A 19,400-nucleotide genomic window follows, 5' to 3' on the forward strand; every position below is an offset into this window, starting at 1 on the left:
AGAGGGCTTGCTCTTCCCCTGCCCCATCTTCTGGAGTGCCTTCAATCGTTCCACACAACCACTCGCTTCCCCTGGTTTGTGGCTCACGCTCTCACGAGCAATGAGAACTGCACTACTAAGGGTCCGCACTCACTTGGGGAGTCCGAGCTGCCGGTCCCCCTCTCATACACACACTCGTCACACTCCAGGATTCCCGACCCCGACGGAACGGCTTCCCTTTTAATACTCATGCTTCCTGCGTCTTCGTCCGGACCTTTGTGCACAAAGTTTATAGGGTTGACTGGTCCCTTTGCTTTAATGCCTTGAATTTAGGTTCGTCGGTAGGAGTGAGGCAGGGACCGATCACCAAGGCCACCAGTGGTGGGGCGCCTCCTCGGTAATCGTGCCCTATCGTACAAATCCCATCCGAGTCATGGCACCAAATTGTGATAAATTTGACCACGCATTTAGACAAATGTGATTGAATCAAGGATTTTATTAATCACAGCAAGCAAGGCAAAAGCAAAAACAGCGCTGGGCAACAGGGGAATCCCCGCTCCACCAACTGCCGCACCCCCAACAGATTTCAGTTCATCTTTTATACAGTTCCATAGGCCGTGCTCTGCCTCCTGGTGGTCCTGTGATAAAGGCTGGGTGGTGTATTCTGCCTCCTGGTGGTCCTGTGATAAAGGCTGGGTGGTGTATTCCTCCTGGTGGTCCTGTTGATAAAGGCTGGGTGGTGGTCCTGGTGTTGGCTTGTTGAGCAATTATACATTCAGCAAGAGCATGTTTGCATATGAGTTTCATCTTGATCTTAGAGCCTTAGTTTTCTGGTTTTAACCCTTTAATGAACAAAACATACCTCAATCTATCACACTAACCTCCAACATCACTTAAAACTTTAGAACTTAATGTTGAAAATACAGAAGTCTTCCTAGTTAGGACTAGGCAAGAAAATAAGAGGTGACTGGAAATTATAGGGATCTTGTCCTTGGCAATGATGAAAGTTTTAAATCTTAGTAATAGTGAGTTTGTCTTTGAAATTAATACATTTGGTAAAAGTCATGGCCAGAGGGACAGCTTATTTTTTGAATAGCGAGGTAAGGCACCATTTTGCATCTCTTTGGGGGAAATCATATTTGGTGTTATGAAAAACGCCAATCACTTGGTTTTTAAAATTTTAAAAGTTTAATAATAATAAAATGGTTATAATAATAATAATACAATTAGATTAATAAAGTTTAGAGTTAGGACAATTAAAGACAATAAAAAGCAAAGAATTACAGAGGTCCGGATGCTCTCGGACACTAAGTCACGAAAAGTATACCTTGTGAACAAAGGAATAACCTTAAAAGCAATAGCCTGTTGCATATTCATATATCTCATACATGATGCATAAATTCCTTGCAAATTAAGAACTTTTCTGGTTTTTGTCAACTTCTCCTTAATCTTGCTGGTTCTGTTATAAATGAAAATTTATTCAGCCAAATTAAAAATAAAAATAGTTTTATTAGCGGTCAAATTCTATCTAGCCAGCCACGGAAAAAAAAACACAGTGCCGAGCCCTGGGATTGACCCTGGGTGTGCAACAAGGAGTCAGCCTCAGGAGAGGTTTTTCCCCTATGCCCACACACCTCCATCCTGGCACAAGCGGTTTTTATAGGGAAAATTCTGCCTGAGGCCAAGATTTGAGCAGTTAGTCTTTTCTTCTATTCAGAGTCTATAGGTTAATAAGATTTTCTTTTTTTGGTGATGAGGAGAAATAATTCAATGTCCGGAGTAGTTGAATTCTTGATGAGAGTTTACGGGAAGGCTGTATTCACATGGATCTGTCTGAGGATTTCCATGATATCTATCTTGGACGATCAGCACCGATGATCGTGATGATCAACACCTGGAGCCCAGACATGGCCCATCTCCTGGCCAAGCCACATCCTTTTACTTGTAAATCAGTTTCCAATATACATCCAGTCTCGCCTGCAAGGGTGGGGGGGGGGGGGGGAACTAATACGATGGGCATGATTTAACAAGTATCCAATATTACATATTTCATACAAGGAATGGCGCGAATTATATTTATTACACATAACAATCCCCTACCTTCTATATTAACTCATTAATTCGCGCCTTAATTTCTGCCTCTATTCACTCTCAAGGTAGTGTATTGACTACCTTGAGACTGGCTTTTAGTCTACATCTGGAATATCTTGGTAAATTTTGTAATTTTGTTCTTTTCTCTTTATTCGCCTTTTAAAATTTGCTAGAGCCTCAGCCGCCCTGCTGTGAGGAATTTCTTCTCCCAGTGTTATTATTTTTGGTACCTGATTTGTTTTTCCAAGGGCAGCTTCTGGGTCTGTGGGTAAAGCTGCTATTTGCATCCCCTGTACTACTGAATGGATGAGTCTTATAAAACAAGGCATGAGACAGGGTAGGAATATGACTCCTGCTATTGAACATAAAAATGAAGAAAATTATTTTCTTCCACCAAGCCCCATCATACAAATGATCCCACCACGATGCCTGGAGAAGTGAGTTCCACTTTTGTACTGGAACATGGGCTACTTGTTTAATTTTTGTGGTTAGATTTCTAATGGTTTTCTATAATCATCTATTTCTACACAGCACTGAGATTTGTTAAATTTTTCACACACACCTCATCTTCTAGCTAGTAAGTAATCAAGGGCTATCCTATTTTGATATACAAAAGCCCTCATTTGAGAGTGTTGCTGGGATAATAATTCAAGAGCACCTGAAGTGTGATTGGAGACAATCTCCACTACAACTTGCAACTTTATTAAGCGATTTAATAAATAGATGGGGGTTTGGTATCTCCACGACCCATCCAGTACAGTTACATTCATTATAAATTGGAATTGAGATTTCCCTGTGCTCTTTTGATGCAGTTGATGAGCTGACTGTCCGTTTTTACGGTATGGTGTTTTTTTTTTTTGTTTTTTTTTTTTTTTTTATTTTCCATTTAATTTGTATACCCTCGAGTGTTTGTCTCAAGATACTGTTAATTAGGCTTACCCCTGCTGCAGTTCCATGAGGTTGTTATAAATTGTGACACGGCAATTTGAAGTGTCTTAATTCAATAAAGCAATTTTATTTAAAATTAGCAAGCGAGTAAGGCAGGCAAAATCCAGCGCTGGGCGGCCGGGGAGTCTCCTGCTCCACCAACGGCGCGCAAAAATGTTCTGTCCCAACCTTCCTTTTATCCCCCCCTTTCTCCTTGCAGACGTGACTCTCCAAATGTAGTCTGAGTCTGGTCGTTGTGATAGCTTCTAAGTCTCTTCTTTTGAGATACAGCAAGCAGACCAGATACACACACACCCAGGACTTTAATCTCAACCTCCTTATCACCTTGTAAGCAAATAAGCATTTCAAAGACACACCAGTACATTCTTAGCCACTATCTTATGCAAAACAAATTAGGTTAACATACCACAGTATATTCTTATGCAAACCAAGGTAAGCAAGCATACAACAGTGAACAAATTATCTTTTACTTATCTCAAGGTGAGGGGTAACTTCTCTGGGTATCTGCCCCCAAGTTCCCCCTTAAGGCACGTGGCTAGGCTTAGGCTCACCAGGATTACTCCCACTGCTAGGATCCCTCTGCCATTCTCAGTGCCCACTGGGGTGCTTCCAGCGGCGGGGCAAACCATCTTCTTGGCAGCAGGAATCTTCATCTGTGGTTTCATGCTCAGGCTGAGCTGCAGACCTGTTTAGAAATGCCTCCCTGGTGTAGTTCAGCAGAGCCTGTGCATTGTTCAACCTATGACACTCAACAATAATAATTTTAGTTTTGCTAGTACTTTCTCTTTCAATTCATTCTAATACGGGAAAACACCAGATTATTGAATTTAATTGAAACAATCTCAGCCTTGTGGCTATTACCAGAAAGCGGATAGTCAGGTCTAACTCCTGCTCAAAGCACTCCCACACAACCTACTTATTTTGAGCAGTCTAAACTTTACAACAGTATTCATAGGGGAAACATATAAAAGGATAATAGTTATACTCTGGCACAGAAAGTTTGATTGTTTTCAGTCATTTACTTTGCTGGTGCAGGGTTATCTTCATATCTCCAGGGTGGGAGGTGATTTTCCACTCCAGTGCCTGATCTTGGAGTTCGACTTTCTTTATCCTTGATGTGTGTGTCCACCTCTTTTCTGCAGTTCCTATAGCAGTATCTGTGGTCAAAAGAACAATAAAGGGTCCCTCCTAATGAGGCGTTAATGGGGATTCCCTCCATGCTTTTACAAGCACTTTGTCCCCAGGTTGTATTTTATGTATTGAGAAGCTAAGAGGACTGTGCTGCATGATCACCCCCTGCTTTCACAATTTTTTAAGATTCTTATTTAATGCTATTAGGTATGGTTGTATTTGTCTATCCTCTAATCTCAGATGCCCTACAGGCATACTGTGGGCATAAGGCATCCTATATAACATTTCAAAAGGTGAAAGTCCTGTTTCAGAGTGAGGCATTGTCCTTATATTTAATTAAGCCAACGGGAGGCATTTTGTCCATGACATTCTTGTTTCTAACATCAATTTGGCTAATTGGGCTTTTAGTGTTTGATTCATCCTCTCAACTTGTCCTGAGCTCTGGGGGTGCCACAAGGTGTGGTATTCCTACTGAATGCCTAAAGCATCTGCCAATTGCTTAATAATTTTTGATGTGAAATGTGTTCCCTGGGCTGAATCAATGTAGTTTACTAACACATATCGTGGTATAATTTCTTCCAATAAGATTCTTGACACTGTTTGGGCTGTAGCCCGAGAGCTTGGGAAAGCCTCTACCCAGTGGGTTAGTTTGTCCACTATGACTAATAGGAATTTGTATTTCTCGACCTTAGGTAGATTGGTGAAATCTACCTGGACCCTTTCAAAGGGCTGGTAAGCTGCTGGGCAACTCCCCATTGTTAACCTTTGGGAGTTTGCTTGATTTATTTTTCTGCAAATTATGAACCCCTGTACCTCTTGTTTAGCCAATTCATATGTATTTCTGCAGCTAAAGAATTTCATTAATTGTTCTGCTAGAGCTCAGGGCCCCCAGTGTGTTTGTTGATGTAATCTTTTTAAAATTTTCTTGGTGTATTCCTTCCTCTGGTAACCTCCACTTACCTTCTTCCAACCGTCCCCCGATCTCTTGATAAGCCTTTATCTCTTTTCAGAGGGGTGGTGGGGGAATTCTTGAGCTTTTCCTTTCTCAAGTTCTGGGGTACTTAACAAAGCAGCACTCTTTGTCTCTTTGGGCTAAATTGTTTCCTTGAGTCCTGAATTGCATCCCGGTTTGGTGTCCCTTTACATGGACCACAGTAATAGCTTCTGGTCCCCTAATGGCTTTTAGGATTTATTTAATTATTTCTTCATGAATTAGCCCTTTTCCCCGTGTGTTTAGCAGACCCCTTTCTTCCCATATTTTTCTGAAGGTGTGCACTACCCCAAATGCATATTTGGAGTCAGTGAAAATTGTTCCCTTTTTCCCTTTAAGTCTCAGCAGAGCCCTGTATACTACATACAGCTCACAGGCCTGAGCTGACCACCCTGCACTCGGGTCTGGATTTTCAAAAGCTCAAAAGTCCCAGTAATTGCCTGATTTCTCTTTTTGTCTTAGGAGAGGGTAATGCAATTTTCCTGCCACCCGGTCTGGATCTAGTTTCTTTTTCCCTTTTGTCAACTAGTGCCCTAAATATTTTACTTCAGGTTCAGTGAATTGTAACTTAGACTTTGAAACCTTCAACCCTTGTCCTCCCAGGAAGTTTAATAAAGCTATGGTTCCAGCCCTGACTTCTTCCTCCTTAGACCTAGCTACCAATAAGTCATCTACATATTGTAATAGTTTGGTCCCAGGGACTGGCACAAATTCACTGAGCACCTTTTCAAGGGCCTGACTGAAAAGATTTGGTGAGTCTACAAACCCTTGAGGGAGGGAAGTCCATCTTAGTTGTTTTCTGTGGGTGTTTGGATCCTCCCATAGGAAGGCAAAATAATCACGCTTTCCTCAGCTAGAGGACAAGTCTAGAAGGCATTTTTTTAGGTCGATCACACTATACCATTTATCATTTGGGGACACATTGTTTAGCAAAGAATATGGATTAGAGACCATGGGAAATAGGGTTTCTGTTCTTTGATTTTACTGCTCTTAAGTCTTGTACCAGCTGATATTACTATCTGATTTTTGAACTGCCAAGATAGGTGCATTATGTCTTGACATGCAAGGTTTTAAGGTGCCCCTTTTTATTAAATCTTCGATTATTGGTTTTAATCCTTTTCTTCCCTCTAGAGGGATGGGATATTGCTTCACCCTTATGGGGTCTTTTGTTCTCTCAATTTTAATGTGGATTGGTTCCATGTCTAATTTTCCAGCTTCCCTGGGAGTGTGCCAGACCCTGGGATTAATTTTATTTTCATCTTCGGTAGTTAGGTTGTATAAACTTACCATGAGTTGTGAGTCTTTAGCAATTATACTTATTTTTAATGTTACCAGTAAATTGTATTCTGTTTCTTCTACTAATAAAATATCTCCAACATAGATTTTAATATCAGATTCTATTTCTACTTTTTTTTTTTTTTGTTTTAGGACAGGGACCTGAAAAGATTCTCCTTTTTCACCGACCACAGTCATAAAATCTTTACCTTTGATGCACTAAAAAGACTAGTTCTTGTTTTTGGGGTCTAACCTTTAATTTTATCAAGGGCTCTCTAGATATCCTTGACCCCAGATTGTAAAGCCCCTGATACCTCTATTCTTCTTGAAAGATTATTTTATCTTTTATTAATTTCTTACAATCCCTCTTGAGGTGTCCTTTCTTTTTACAGTAAAAACATTCAGGGGCATTTACCCTTTTCTTTGTCTTTTGTGTGTGCGCCGGTTTTCCCTGGGGCTCTCGGGCTGGAGCTGATGTCCCAGCCATTTGTGCTTGTGCTTCCCTTACCGCTGCCACCAACACCCTGGCTTATGTCTTTTGTTTTTCCTCATCGTCCCATTCTCATTTTAGGTGTAAAATGCACAGCACAACTTTATACTGACTAGCAACAAAACAAATTCACTACTGATTTCTAAAAACTGTGGTTGAGGAGCGAAAAGCACTTAGATTTCAACCCTGCAGAGCAGCAGCAGCTTGTGCTGCTTTTAAAACTGTCACTTGTAGGAGCGGGGACTTCTCACACCACGTGGCCGAGCCGTGCTCCCCCGCAGCCCGTGCGTGTCAGGAAAGCCTGAGCCATGCTTCCCCCGCTGCCCGTGCGTGTCAGGGAAGCCCGAGCCGGGCTCCCCCCCGCCACCCGCGCTGCTCTCTGCCGCCTCCGGGAGCCGCCGCCGCCTCCCGCCGCTATCGGGGTAGGTCGGAGCCCCCTTCCCCTCCTGCTGCAGGAAAACCAAAGCCGCTTCGCACCGCTGCGAAGGGCAGGGTCAGCCAGAGCCCTCCCCCCCCCCCCCTCCGAGCCGGCACCGCCGCATCTGCTGCTGCCGCAAGGGTTCTAAAAACTGCAGAGCCACGCTGCCTGCGGCTGCACGGGGCTGCGCAGCCTTTTTAAAACATTACTTAAGGGGAATTTTACTCCTCCCCTGTCCCATATTTAAAAGTTTTCCTTACCGTATTCTAAGTCAGTGTCTGTAAGCCGTTCCAAGAAGTCAGCAACCCGCGTGCTAAAATGTGTATTTCAGTCCTGTCCCGGACTGAGTCTTACCAAGTGTTTAAACCGGTCTATTCCCGACCGAACCTTGCCAACCTAGTTACCTCACGGCGAACCGGTCCGTGGGTTTTCAGTTGGAAGAACAGTGAGCTCTCTTTTACCTTTTTGTCGGGCTCCCCGAGCTCGGAGCCAGTGAGGTTTACCATTTTCTCGAATCTACGAGAACGTACCTTCCCTCTCCCGACCCGTCCGTGGGTGGATCCCCGTAACTCCCCGAGTTTCAGGTCGTATGCGTGTTGTGAGTGTAAGAGAAGGGTGACCTTTTTGTTCGATGCAGCTGCAGATAGTAATTTGTTTCAAAGAAGTTTGTTTTTACAGCGGTAATAGGCAACAGGCTGTGAATTGCTGATAATACGCATTCCTAACCTTTTACAGCGGTAGTAGGCAATAGGCTTTGCAGTGCTTAACTGATAACATGCATTTCTAAGATAACACGTATACTTGAAATTGTGAGAATCCCCAGATCAAAGGACACCTGTGAGGAAGACAACCAGCCTTCATCCCACGACCACCAGGAGGCAGAAAACGACCACCTAGCAACAGAATGCGATTGCGCAGAAGAAACGAGTGAACTAAAGAAGGAGATAAAAACAGTGAGCTAGGGGGATCACAGGGCGGCAGTTTGGCGGAGCGGTTGCTCCCCTCTGTCGCCGCAGCGCTGCTTTTTGCTTTGCTCTCATATACTCTCTTAAATGAATTAAATAAATTCTGTTAATCGGATCAGATGGCCTCTTGTGCTCACTCATAACAGTGAGTATACCGGAATCCTTTCGCTTCCCCCGTGACCGACCACCTCCCTCTCGGGCTAGTGGAACTGCGGTTCGTTGGGGTCCGAACTCGCGCCGTGACTATGTCACGTCTCACACACACACCCACTCACGCCCCACTCAACCACGCGATACTCACGGCTCCTTTTCCCGTGTGGATTCTTGGTGCACGTTGATTTTACGAGTGAAAGTTTGCTGCTGCAGCCTCGGAGATTTAGCTCCGAGTTCCGAGAGCTCTGGCGCGAATTATATTTATTACACATATTATTATTACACATAACATGTTGTAACCTAAAACTACACTTAACACACTACTTAAAAGAATTAATACAGGATAACTTTCTAACATTGCACATATAATATTTTGTTGTTGTTCGCTACCGACTCCGGGCGGGCGCCGGCGGGACACAGCGGGAGGGGGAGAGCGGCGGCGCCGCTTTTTTCCCTTTCGGCTCTGCGAGGCTCAGTTCTAGCGCAGGAACAGACGAAATGGCGACACGGGACTCGGGTGCAAACACGTGTTTATTGTGGGAGCGTGTTCCCGAGAAACCAGGGCAGCGACCGGGGGCCGGTTATACCCCGTGCCGGGGGCGGGGGGAACCTGAGCTGCGGCCAATGGGACGGGAGGCAGGGGAGAGGGGCAGGGGGAAGGACAGGGGATCGCAGGAATGGGACAAAGGACCACGGGAGGGAGGGGGAACGCGCGGGGAGGGGGAATGGGGGGAAGAAGGGAAAATTACAAACTCCCGCAATATTCATTGTAACATTTGGGAAAAGCCAATCATAAAATATGCATTTTCACAGTGTGAAGTTGAGAGATGTTAAGCATTGCTTCTAACTGAATGCATTAAGCAATTGGCAGTTGGAACAGCAGAAAATTTAAGTTATTGATCTTGACCTATAAAATTCTAAATGGTATAGAGCCATCTAAGGGTGACCTGGTTCTGACTGGGCTTTAGTTAACTTTCTTCATTATAGCCCTGGTGGCATTTTGCTTTGGATTTGTGGCTAAAACAGTGTTCACAACACACTGCTGTCTTGACTGTTGCTGAATAGTGTGTTCAGAGTGTTAAAACTTTCTCAATTTCTCACTGTTCCCTCTGCCCTCCAGCAAGTAGGTTAGAGGTGGGCAAGAAGTTGAGAGGAGAGACAGCCAGGACAGCTGACTGAAATTAGCCACAGGGGTTCCATGCCACGTCAGGTATCATCTCAACATTAAAAAAAAAAGAGGGTGTGTGTTCCAAGGTAGCTGTTGCTCAGTTTGACTGGACGTTGGTCTGCTTGTGGGAGGTAGTGAGACAGTGATTGACTTTGCATTGCTTTGGTGTTTTTTTTTTTGTTTTTTTTTTTTCTGTTTCCACTAGCCCCTTCTTATTTTTACTTCACTTATTAAACTTTTTTTCTGAGGCTTCTGGGTCTCTGACCACTCTGCTTGTCAGAGAGCCGAGTCCTCGGAAGCCGGATAGCGTAATGAAATCTTCCTCTATGAAGGCGGGACGGCTCACAGGCGGCTTTTTTCCAGGAGCGTTTATTGAGGAACAGCAATTCAGGGAGCGAAGGGAAAACAACCACTCCGGGAGGGAGCTCGCTCTGAGAGCGTCGAACAGGGGGCGGAATCGGGATTATAACGGGGACAAGAGAGGGAGGGTCCAGGCATGAAGCGTTCAGTGAGGGAAGGCTTCGGGGGCAGAGTCAGGGTCGAGTGGCAGGGTTATAACCAATGAGGGTAAGGGGAAAGAGCGGTTTCAGGGAAGGAACCAATGGAGGTATAAAGAACAAAGAATTTTCTAGCACCAAGGGATGACAGACATACTGATTGATAACAGGGGAGGCAGGGAACTACACACCTGTCACCTCCCAGGGTAATTCGGGGGGACAGTTTCCCAAGTCCCCTCCCACATCTCCCCCGTTCTTGTTAATTAAATAAATATTTGCCAAAGTCTTGGTAAGCGTCTTTTTGAAGATGGTTAAGGCAACTGAAATCAGAAGGATAATTATGAAAATCCAAAAGAGTCCTTTTAAAATGGAGGCTGCCCACCCGGGAATGCCCCACTGCATCAATAGTTTGTGGACGGGGTCCACAGCCGAAGTTTCCGTTTTGATGTCCTGTACTTCGGTCCGGATCCGCTGGATGTTGGCTTGGATGGAAGTGCTCCGTGATGTTAAATTGAAGCAACACAATCCTTCGAAGTCCTCGCAGCTGTGGCCATGGGCGAGCAGCAGGAAATCAATAGCCGCCCTGTTTTGTAATGTGGCTTGCCTGGTGGTTTGCTGGTCTGCCAGAAGATCGGAGAGGGCGGCAGACGAGGCGTTGGCATGCTTACTTATCCAACACTCCAGGTGAGAAAGCTCACCGAGGGCCTTAGCTGCTGCATACCATGGTAAAAAGATGGATACAGCGACCCTCTTTGTTTTTCCCCAATCGTAAATTTCGGAGTCACAATTTTCGTCGAATTGAGCATATGATCTTTTGGTGCGTGCCAATTGTCTTTCTTTTTTCCAATCTAGAATTTGAGTTCTGTTTGGAGTGAGGGTAGCAAGCTTGCCAAGGCTGCATGGGCCTCCCTGGAGCCGAGATGGAATTCCCGACCATACTCTGTCCCCACAGATAAGAAACATCCCCCTGGGCAATGTCTTGGGATGAGTGGATGAAACCGAAATCACCTGGCTAGTATAATTGCACCAGGTTTGGCTGTTATATTTTTTACTGATAGGTGTTACATCTTTCCGGTATGTGTCTTTGGCCAAGTCAATTCCGTGCCAATTTTGACTTGGCCTCCTATAATAGAATTTGACACAATATCTAGCTGTGGAGGACCCCAGTAAGTCCAATTCTTGGGGTTCCTCTTTGCTGTTGGGCAAAATTTTGGTCCACTCATCCCAAGTATCGACCGGGTTAGGCCTCCTACCCGTGGTTCGGAGCAGGTCGGAATTGGATACTGGCCAATCATCAGCTACCAAGGGGACCCCTACCAGGCAAGTGGACAGGGGATTGTCCACGTTGCCCATGGCCAGACATAGGTTATCCTGCTGCAAGGACTTTGCCAGCGTGATCCAGACATTTTCTTTCGGCTGTGGTACCACCCAGCCATCTGCTACATGCAGCCACAGGAGGATGGAAAGCGTGGCTGCAACCAGCTGGGCGCAGTGGGACATCTTCTGTTGTTCCTTTTGGGTGAATGATGTTCTGGCAGCCATCCTAGTACTAAAATTAAACAAAACAATATTACCAACATACATTTGGTTCCCTCCCCTCCCCCAGCTCCCCCTTTTGGGTTAAAATAAAAATAAATTTCAGGACGGAGGGGTAAAGGGATGACGGGTTAGGTATGAGGGTAGAGGGAACGGCACAGGAGGGGATGGGGTGGCGGAAGTTGTTAAGTCTTGCAGAGGTAGGTATGTCCTTGTGATGAGGACCCGGGAGACGATGTTGGGTGGTCTTCCGGTCCTCTTCTTTTTTCTCCGTCGCCACGCCACTGCATTATCTGGTGGTGATTGTGATGGGGTCGCTGGGTTGCTCTTCGCTGGGGGGTCCGTGGTAGTGCTCTCCAGGTACGGTTTGACGTATTTTCCAGGAATCCATTTGGGACCCTGGGCTGTGGAAACACAAGCGTACCCTCTCCCCCACGTTATCAGAGGGTACGGCCCTGAGATGATTTTTGATTCTGGGTCTCTGATGAGGACTGGCGGACGCTCTTTCAAAACTGCCCTGGTGTTATTGCAAAAGTGTCTGAGTGCAGGGGGATTCGGCTCTCGGTCAGAACAATTTAAGAAATTAAGAACATAAAGTGCCTTGCATAATCTTTCAACTGGTGTCATGGCCAGAGCCGAATCGTGTTGTTGTTCTAGCAGCCTTTTTAACTCTTTGTGGGAGCGTTCCACTATTGCCTGTCCTGTGGGGTTATGGGGAATGCCGGTGGAATGGGCAATTCCCCATTGTTGTAGAAATTGTGCGAATTTTGTCGAGGTGAATCCAGGCCCATTGTCCGTTTTGATGGCTTTTGGGACTCCTAATGTGGCAAATGCCATGAATAGATGTTTGATGATATCTTTTGTTTTCTCACCAGTGTGGAGTGACGCGAACACGGCCCCAGAAAATGTGTCTATGGACACATGCAGGTATTTCAGGCGGCCAAAAGGATTATAGTGAGTGATGTCTGTTTGCCACAGCTCCAATGCTGCCAACCCTCGGGGGTTTATCCCCGTTGGCAGCGGTGGAAGGGCGAAGGACTGACAGTTTGGGCATGTGGCTAGTATGGCTTTGGCTTGTTCTTTTGATATTTTAAATTGTCGGGCAAGGGCAGGTGCATTTTGATGGAAAAACGCATGGCTGAGCCTTGCCTGTGCAAAGATGTCTGGTAAGGTTAATGAAAGTGCAGGTGCAGAGTAATGAGATGTCATTGCAAGGAGGTCGGCCATCCGGTTCCCCTCTGCAATAGCTCCTGGCAGGTCTGTGTGAGCCCGGACGTGTATAATATAATAGAGTTGCTCTCGGTGGGAGATCAGCCAGATTAATTCTGTGAGCAAATCGAATAACTGTTTGTTTTGAACTTCTTTGAGCAGGGCGTGTTCTGCCCGTTCTGCTACCCCGGCAACATAAGCCGAATCTGTTACCAGATTGAAAGGTTGCTGAAATTTTTTGAATGCTCTCACGACCGCAGCAAGTTCTGCGATCTGGGGGGAACCCTCAACCAGTTGGATGTCAGACTCCCACTTCTGACTCTCCGGGTCCTTCCAAGTGATCACCGATTTGTGGGATTTTCCCGACCCATCGGTGAACACCGTGAGAGCACCTTTAATAGGTGTTTTATTTTTGAATGACTTTGGGGCCAAATATAACGTGTCTTTGAATATTTTATGTTTAGGGTAATGAATGGAAATCTGTCCAGGGTAACTGTCTAAAGCAATTTGCAAACTTTCGTTTGTCTGAAGCAGGGATTCCAATTGTTCCAAATTAAGAGGTAGGTAAATGCACGCCGGGTCACACCCTGCGAGGGTCCGGAGGCGTTGTCTGGCCTTTATTATTATTCTAGCCATTAACTCTGCAGGAGCTGAAATAGTTTTCGCTGGCTGGTGCGGGAGAAACAGCCACTCAATGATAAGGAGTGGGTCCTTCCGCCCAGCGTCCCATTGAAAAAGCAGACCATGGAAGTTTGGGCACTTACCCAGTATGGCAAGGGTGACGGGAAGGAGCCGATCCACACGGTGGGCCTGACGGGATCGTATGGCCTCAGCGACTCTCTCCAGGGCTCCTTTGGCGGCAGGTGTTAGCTCGCGAGGGGAAGCTAGGTCGCCATCTCCTCGTAGCAGGTTGAAGAGCGGCGCCAGCTCCTCCGTGGTGAGTCCCAGGAGAGGTCGGATCCACGTGATGGTACCGCAGATCTGCTGGAGATCCCGCAGGGTCCGTGGGTCGTCTTTGACGGTGACAGATTGGGGCGCGACAGTCCTTCCCGTAATGTGAAAGCCCAAATACTTCCATGGCGCTGACAGCTGGATCTTTTCTTCAGCAATTTCAAACCCTGCAGCTTTAATGGCTTTAACAGTTTTGGAAAGTGTGATCTGCAGATAAGCTTGTGTTTCAGCGCAGATCAAGACATCATCCATATAATGCAGGATGATCGCTTCAGGGAACAGCTTTCTGATCGGCGAAAGCACCTGGGCCACAAAAGTTTGGCAGAGCACCGGAGAATTTTTCATTCCCTGGGGCAAAGTGGCCCATTGGTACCTCTTATAAGGCTCCGCCCTATTGATGGAAGGAACGGAGAACGCGAATCTGGGGGCATCTCCGGGATACAATGGGATGTTGAAAAAACAGTCCTTTATGTCAATGACTGCGAGCTGCCAATCCCGGGGAAGCATGGAGGGTGAGGGAAGGCCAGGCTGCAGGGGGCCCATGTCCTCGATTACCTCATTGACCCTGCGCAGGTCTTGGAGCAGGCGCCATTTGTCTTTGCCAGGTTTTTTAATAACAAAGACAGGAGTGTTCCAGGGGCTGGTGGAGGGTATTAAATGCCCCAGGCGGACCTGCTCCTCTACTAATTCATGGAGCGCTTTTAATTTCTCCTCCACAAGGGGCCACTGGTCCACCCACACTGGAACATCGGTCTTCCAATTCAGCGGTGGGGAGGTGCGCTCCGCAGTGGCCCATACTAAAAATCCCATGCAGGGCTAGGGATATCGAGGCGGGCACCCCATTGGGACAAAACGTCCCTGCCTAATAACATGATGTTAGATGAAACAACAAAAGGCCGAATGGTGGCAATCTGTCCCTCAGGGCCCTCCACACTTACCAGGTGTTTGCTGCGCATGGAGTTGACAGCTCCTCCCACTCCGGAGATTGTGCCACAAGGGGGCACCAACTCCCAGTCGCGGGGCCACTTTGACCGGGGTATGATGGTGACGTCTGCCCCGGTGTCTGCCATCAGGTCCAGTTTGATGGACTTTCCCTGAAGCGATAAAACAGTCTCAATCATTGGTCTGGATTTGCAAACATTTTGTGTGAGGAAGACAAAATTGTCTTCCCCGGAGTCATGTCCAGCGAAATAGTCCTGTGCTGGTGGATCGGTGAGGTCGGCCACGTCGAGGAGGTACATGGCAGCGAAGGGGAGCCCCTTGGTGATGGTGCAAGGTGGTTGATGGCAGACGACTGAGACGGTGACCTCGGACCCCGGCTGAAAACACACCACTTCAGGAACGACGGTAACACGGTCTGGTGTGAGCCTGCAATCTCCGAGTATTAACACTGTTACCTCACAATTACGGTAAGGGGGTTCCAGGAACCCAGCGGGAACTCTCACCAGGTCCTCATCCTGGAGAGTCACAGTGATGGAGCTTTTGAGGACCCGGTGAGTGTCTGAATTTAAGTTGCGGGTTCTACGGAAGAGGCGGAGCCCGTCGTCGTGGCTCCGCCAACCCTCCGGAACTGTCCGCTGGGCCACCGGTCCTCCCGGATGGTGGGGAGGCCTGGGCGCTGTGAGGGGCCACTTGTTGTCCTTGCGCGGCCCCTCCCCGCGCTCCGCGACCCGTTTCCCGCCTGCTGATGGTAGGGCATCGGGTTCCTGGGTATTGGTCTTGGGGAGGGTGTGTACGAATAGTGTGGTTGCTCCGGGGGCCAGTATGGGCAGTTGGCTTGTATGTGGCCCATCTGGCCACACCCGAAGCACCGGATGGTGTTCATCGTCAACATTGCCTCCCCAATTCCCTTACTTACTGCAAGGGCGACAGTGGTCTCGGTGGAGGCGGCTTTCGTGCAGGCCTCCACCATCTGTGCGATGGTGGGTTCGGGGTCCTGAGGTAAAGTCCTTAATATCTTCTTTGTCTCGGCTGTCGCGTTGGTCATGGCCATCTTTCTCAGGAGCTCTTCCCTCGCTGCAGGATGGTCTATCTGCCGGTCGATGGCCTCCCTCAGCCGGTCTACGAATTTTATGAAAGATTCCTCTGGGCCCTGGGTAATAGCTGAAAAGTTCTGGAGCGGGGTTTTCCCATCGGGGATTTTTAACAGTGCCGCTCGGCCAGCCTCCTTGATGTCATCTAGGACCTCCGTGGGTAACAGTATTTGGTCCTCTGGCTGGCTGAACTCCCCCTCCCCTGCCAGGGCTTCTATGGCTTCCTCTCCCTCTCCAATTGCCTCTGCTAAATTGTGTTTTTTCAGAAGAGGCTTGAGGAGCTTTCTCCATTGAATGTCCCACAATAAAAGCTCGGTGGGAGTGAGCAGGGACTTGGCAATATATTTAACGTCATGCTGGACCAATGTATGGCCCGAGAAAGTGAGGTCCAATACATTCTTAAAGAAAGGAGAGTCTCGACCATAGTCTTTGGCAGCTTTCCTCAGTTCTTTAATCTCCACATATGGGAGTTGCTCCCAGTGTGGCCGCTGCCCCCTGGTCCTCACCACAGGTGCTGCGAACGGCCCCAGATCTTTTGCGAATTCCAAATCCCCATCCTTAATTGCCTCTGCCCTGATCCGGGCCCACCCACCTCCCGGCCTGTGTGTGGGCCGGGGGCTGTTGCTGTCCTCATCCTCATCGGAGGATGAGGCAGGACGAGCAAGGGCTCGGACCTTCCCCTTGGCCGGTGGGCTTCGGTGGCATGAAGCCCGGCAGGCCAAGATGGCCTGCTTCCGGCCAGGCCGACTTCCGGTACCGGTGGCGTGGGAACCAGAAGAGGCCTGAGGGGAGGCGTGGCCAGGCTCACCCACCGGGGCGTGGCCTTCCTGCAGGCCGGTCCCTCCCGCCGGGGCGTGGCCTTCCTGCAGGCCGGTCCCTCCCACAGGGGCGTGGCCTTCCTGCAGGCCGGTCCCTCCCGCCGGGGGCCCACCCAGGGGTGTGGCCATGGGGGCTGGAGGGGCGGGTCCCGACGATGTAACAATCGACGCGGTGGTAGGGGCGGGACCCGACGCAGGGGCGGCACTCGACGGAGGTGGAGCCTGAGGGGGACTGGTAGGGGCCCGAAGGGAGTGAGGAGGTGGAGAGGAGGCGCCATTTTGTCCCTCGGTGGCGGGCTGCTCGGCCATGTGGCCGGCGCCATTTTGTGAGGTGTGGTGACAGAGATCAGGAATCGAATAACATGGTTTTAAACTGGGTACAGGGGTTTGAGGGCTTTGGGGAGAGGAAAGACTCGCACTGGGATGGCCAGTCCCAGGACGAGGAGAGGACAGAGTGGGGCGGGGAGCAGCAGGGAGACGGTAGCAGCCCTGTGCCTGGTTATGGCAGGATCTGCTGCCCGACCCACCCTTAGGGGAAACCGGGTTAGGAGTGGGGGGGGCGGAATGAGGGTTAGGAGAACTGGGAACCCAACTCTCACCCTTTTGTTTAAATAAAGTGTAAATAGAATGAAAAAGTGGAAAAAAATGCCCCACAGAAAAATTCCCCTTTACTTGTAATGCGTATAACAGTTTCCCAATATTTCCCCAGAAAATAAGAGAAGAAAAATCATCCCTGGAGGTGTCAGGGAAGTTATCGAAAATAAGATTAACAAAAGCCTTAAGGTCCCTCTTTTTAAAAGAAATGTTACCCAAAACAAGGGAGGATTTAACGTGGAGGTAAAAATCCCGCCGGGCAGGAGACAAGCGGTTGCCCATTCTCACTGCAGAAAAAAGGAAATCCCCAAAGAGACAAAGCGAGAAACGAAAAGGAAAAGAGACAGGGTCGGGTGCCAGACAGGGCACCAGGAACTCACCACAAAAAGACCGCTGTCAAAACGAAAAAGCCTCTGAGGGGGAGAGGAAGCGCTGCAGATCTCGTCCCGTTCGGAGTCTGCTCCCAAACTCGAAGTCGAACCAGGACGAGGTGTCTGCAGCCCGCGAGGTAGGCGATCTTCTACAACGAAGAGCAGCCGCTCGTGGAACTGGCGGCGAACGGCGCTTTTCGTCCTCGGGCAGCCGGATCACAGAGCCGAGGCAGCCGAGGAGACGCTCTGCGGCTGACTCCGGAGAGGGGCCAGTCTGTTCGGGCGCCAGTTGAGGCTTCTGGGTCTCTGACCACTCTGCTTGTCAGAGAGCCGAGTCCTCGGAAGCCGGATAGCGTAATGAAATCTTCCTCTATGAAGGCGGGACGGCTCACAGGCGGCTTTTTTCCAGGAGCGTTTATTGAGGAACAGCAATTCAGGGAGCGAAGGGAAAACAACCACTCCGGGAGGGAGCTCGCTCTGAGAGCGTCGAACAGGGGGCGGAATCGGGATTATAACGGGGACAAGAGAGGGAGGGTCCAGGCATGAAGCGTTCAGTGAGGGAAGGCTTCGGGGGCAGAGTCAGGGTCGAGTGGCAGGGTTATAACCAATGAGGGTAAGGGGAAAGAGCGGTTTCAGGGAAGGAACCAATGGAGGTATAAAGAACAAAGAATTTTCTAGCACCAAGGGATGACAGACATACTGATTGATAACAGGGGAGGCAGGGAACTACACACCTGTCACCTCCCAGGGTAATTCGGGGGGACAGTTTCCCAAGTCCCCTCCCACATTTTTCAACACAGGAATTTTCTTGCTTTTGTTCTTCCTATTCTCTACCCTGTTCTGTTGGGAGTTGGGGGAGTGAGCAAGCAGCTGTATGTGTGGTTAGATACTGGCTGGGGTCAACCCACCACAGACATGATCTTTCTAACCTTGCCTCAAATGCAATACAGTGTACAGACAAAACAATTCTTTCATTGGTTTAACTTGTTTTAATCAGGATGGGGAGATGCAAAGGAGGGCGCTATACTATCAAGACTGCAGCTTTGCCAATGAAAACAGTGTTGGCACTGGTACTACTTCTGCTGTTATATGTAACCTGTATAATTTATTTATTTGACTTTCATTCTGATGGAAGTGAAAGTTGGCTTTAAGAATTTCTATTTTATGGAAAAAAATGTTTTTTGCAAGATTTTTATTACCCGCTAAGCTGTTTTGTTCGGTATTTTTATTCACAACTGCAATTTTTCTTTTTTTTTTTCTTGTGTATTTTAGGCCAGAAGATTACTTTCATATCACTTCTAAAATACTTTTTATGCAACTCTTGCAAGACGTGTAAATTGGTAGAATCAATAGGTGAATGGTCTGAAATAGCTGATAATTTAAATAGTATAAAACATTAGCTGTATAAAAGTTTTCGTTTTTAAAAGGTTTTGAGACCAACACTTGGCTTTGCTTCGATTGCTCCCTCCGCTGCTGCTTCCCCCATTTGATTGCTTGGGGTAGAAAGAGGTCAAAATTGAGGAAAGGGTAAGGAATGTTTTAATGAGTTTAGCCTTTGACTTAAACTGAAGTGTTCTTTTGTCATATTATGAAGTCTGTAAGTTGCCATGCATTTGTATTTGCTCTTACTAGGCTGCATGTTGTACTTGGGGAAGACATTTTGGCTGAAATATACTCTGGTGTGAATGCTGTCATTTTTTAGGTGCAGATTTTGATACTGTGATCTGTGTTGTTTGAGAAACAGGTTGTATTGTAGTCTGAATAGAAGCCTGAGTAGGCTTA

At 47.7% G+C, this 19,400-nt stretch overlaps 2 protein-coding genes across 3 annotated transcripts in view; one reads left to right on the forward strand and one right to left on the reverse strand.

Moving 5' to 3' along the window:
• The window catches only part of LOC146763111 (ras GTPase-activating protein 1-like), a 206,642-nt gene that overhangs the window by 50,259 nt on the left and 136,983 nt on the right, over window positions 1–19,400 (forward strand). The gene's annotated exons all lie outside the window — the stretch shown is intronic.
• LOC144245929 (endogenous retrovirus group K member 6 Gag polyprotein-like) lies at window positions 14,920–19,277 on the reverse strand. The gene is made up of 4 exons (XM_085571334.1): window positions 19,248–19,277; window positions 17,628–17,795; window positions 15,661–16,617; window positions 14,920–15,177 (listed from the first exon to the last, which is right to left on the reverse strand). Exons 1-4 carry the CDS (start codon window positions 19,275–19,277, stop codon window positions 14,920–14,922), a joined length of 1,413 nt encoding a protein of 470 aa, XP_085427460.1.

Source organism: Lonchura striata, chromosome W, assembly GCF_050655825.1.
Source record: "Lonchura striata isolate lonStrDom1 chromosome W, ASM5065582v1, whole genome shotgun sequence".
NCBI lineage: Eukaryota > Metazoa > Chordata > Aves > Passeriformes > Estrildidae > Lonchura > Lonchura striata.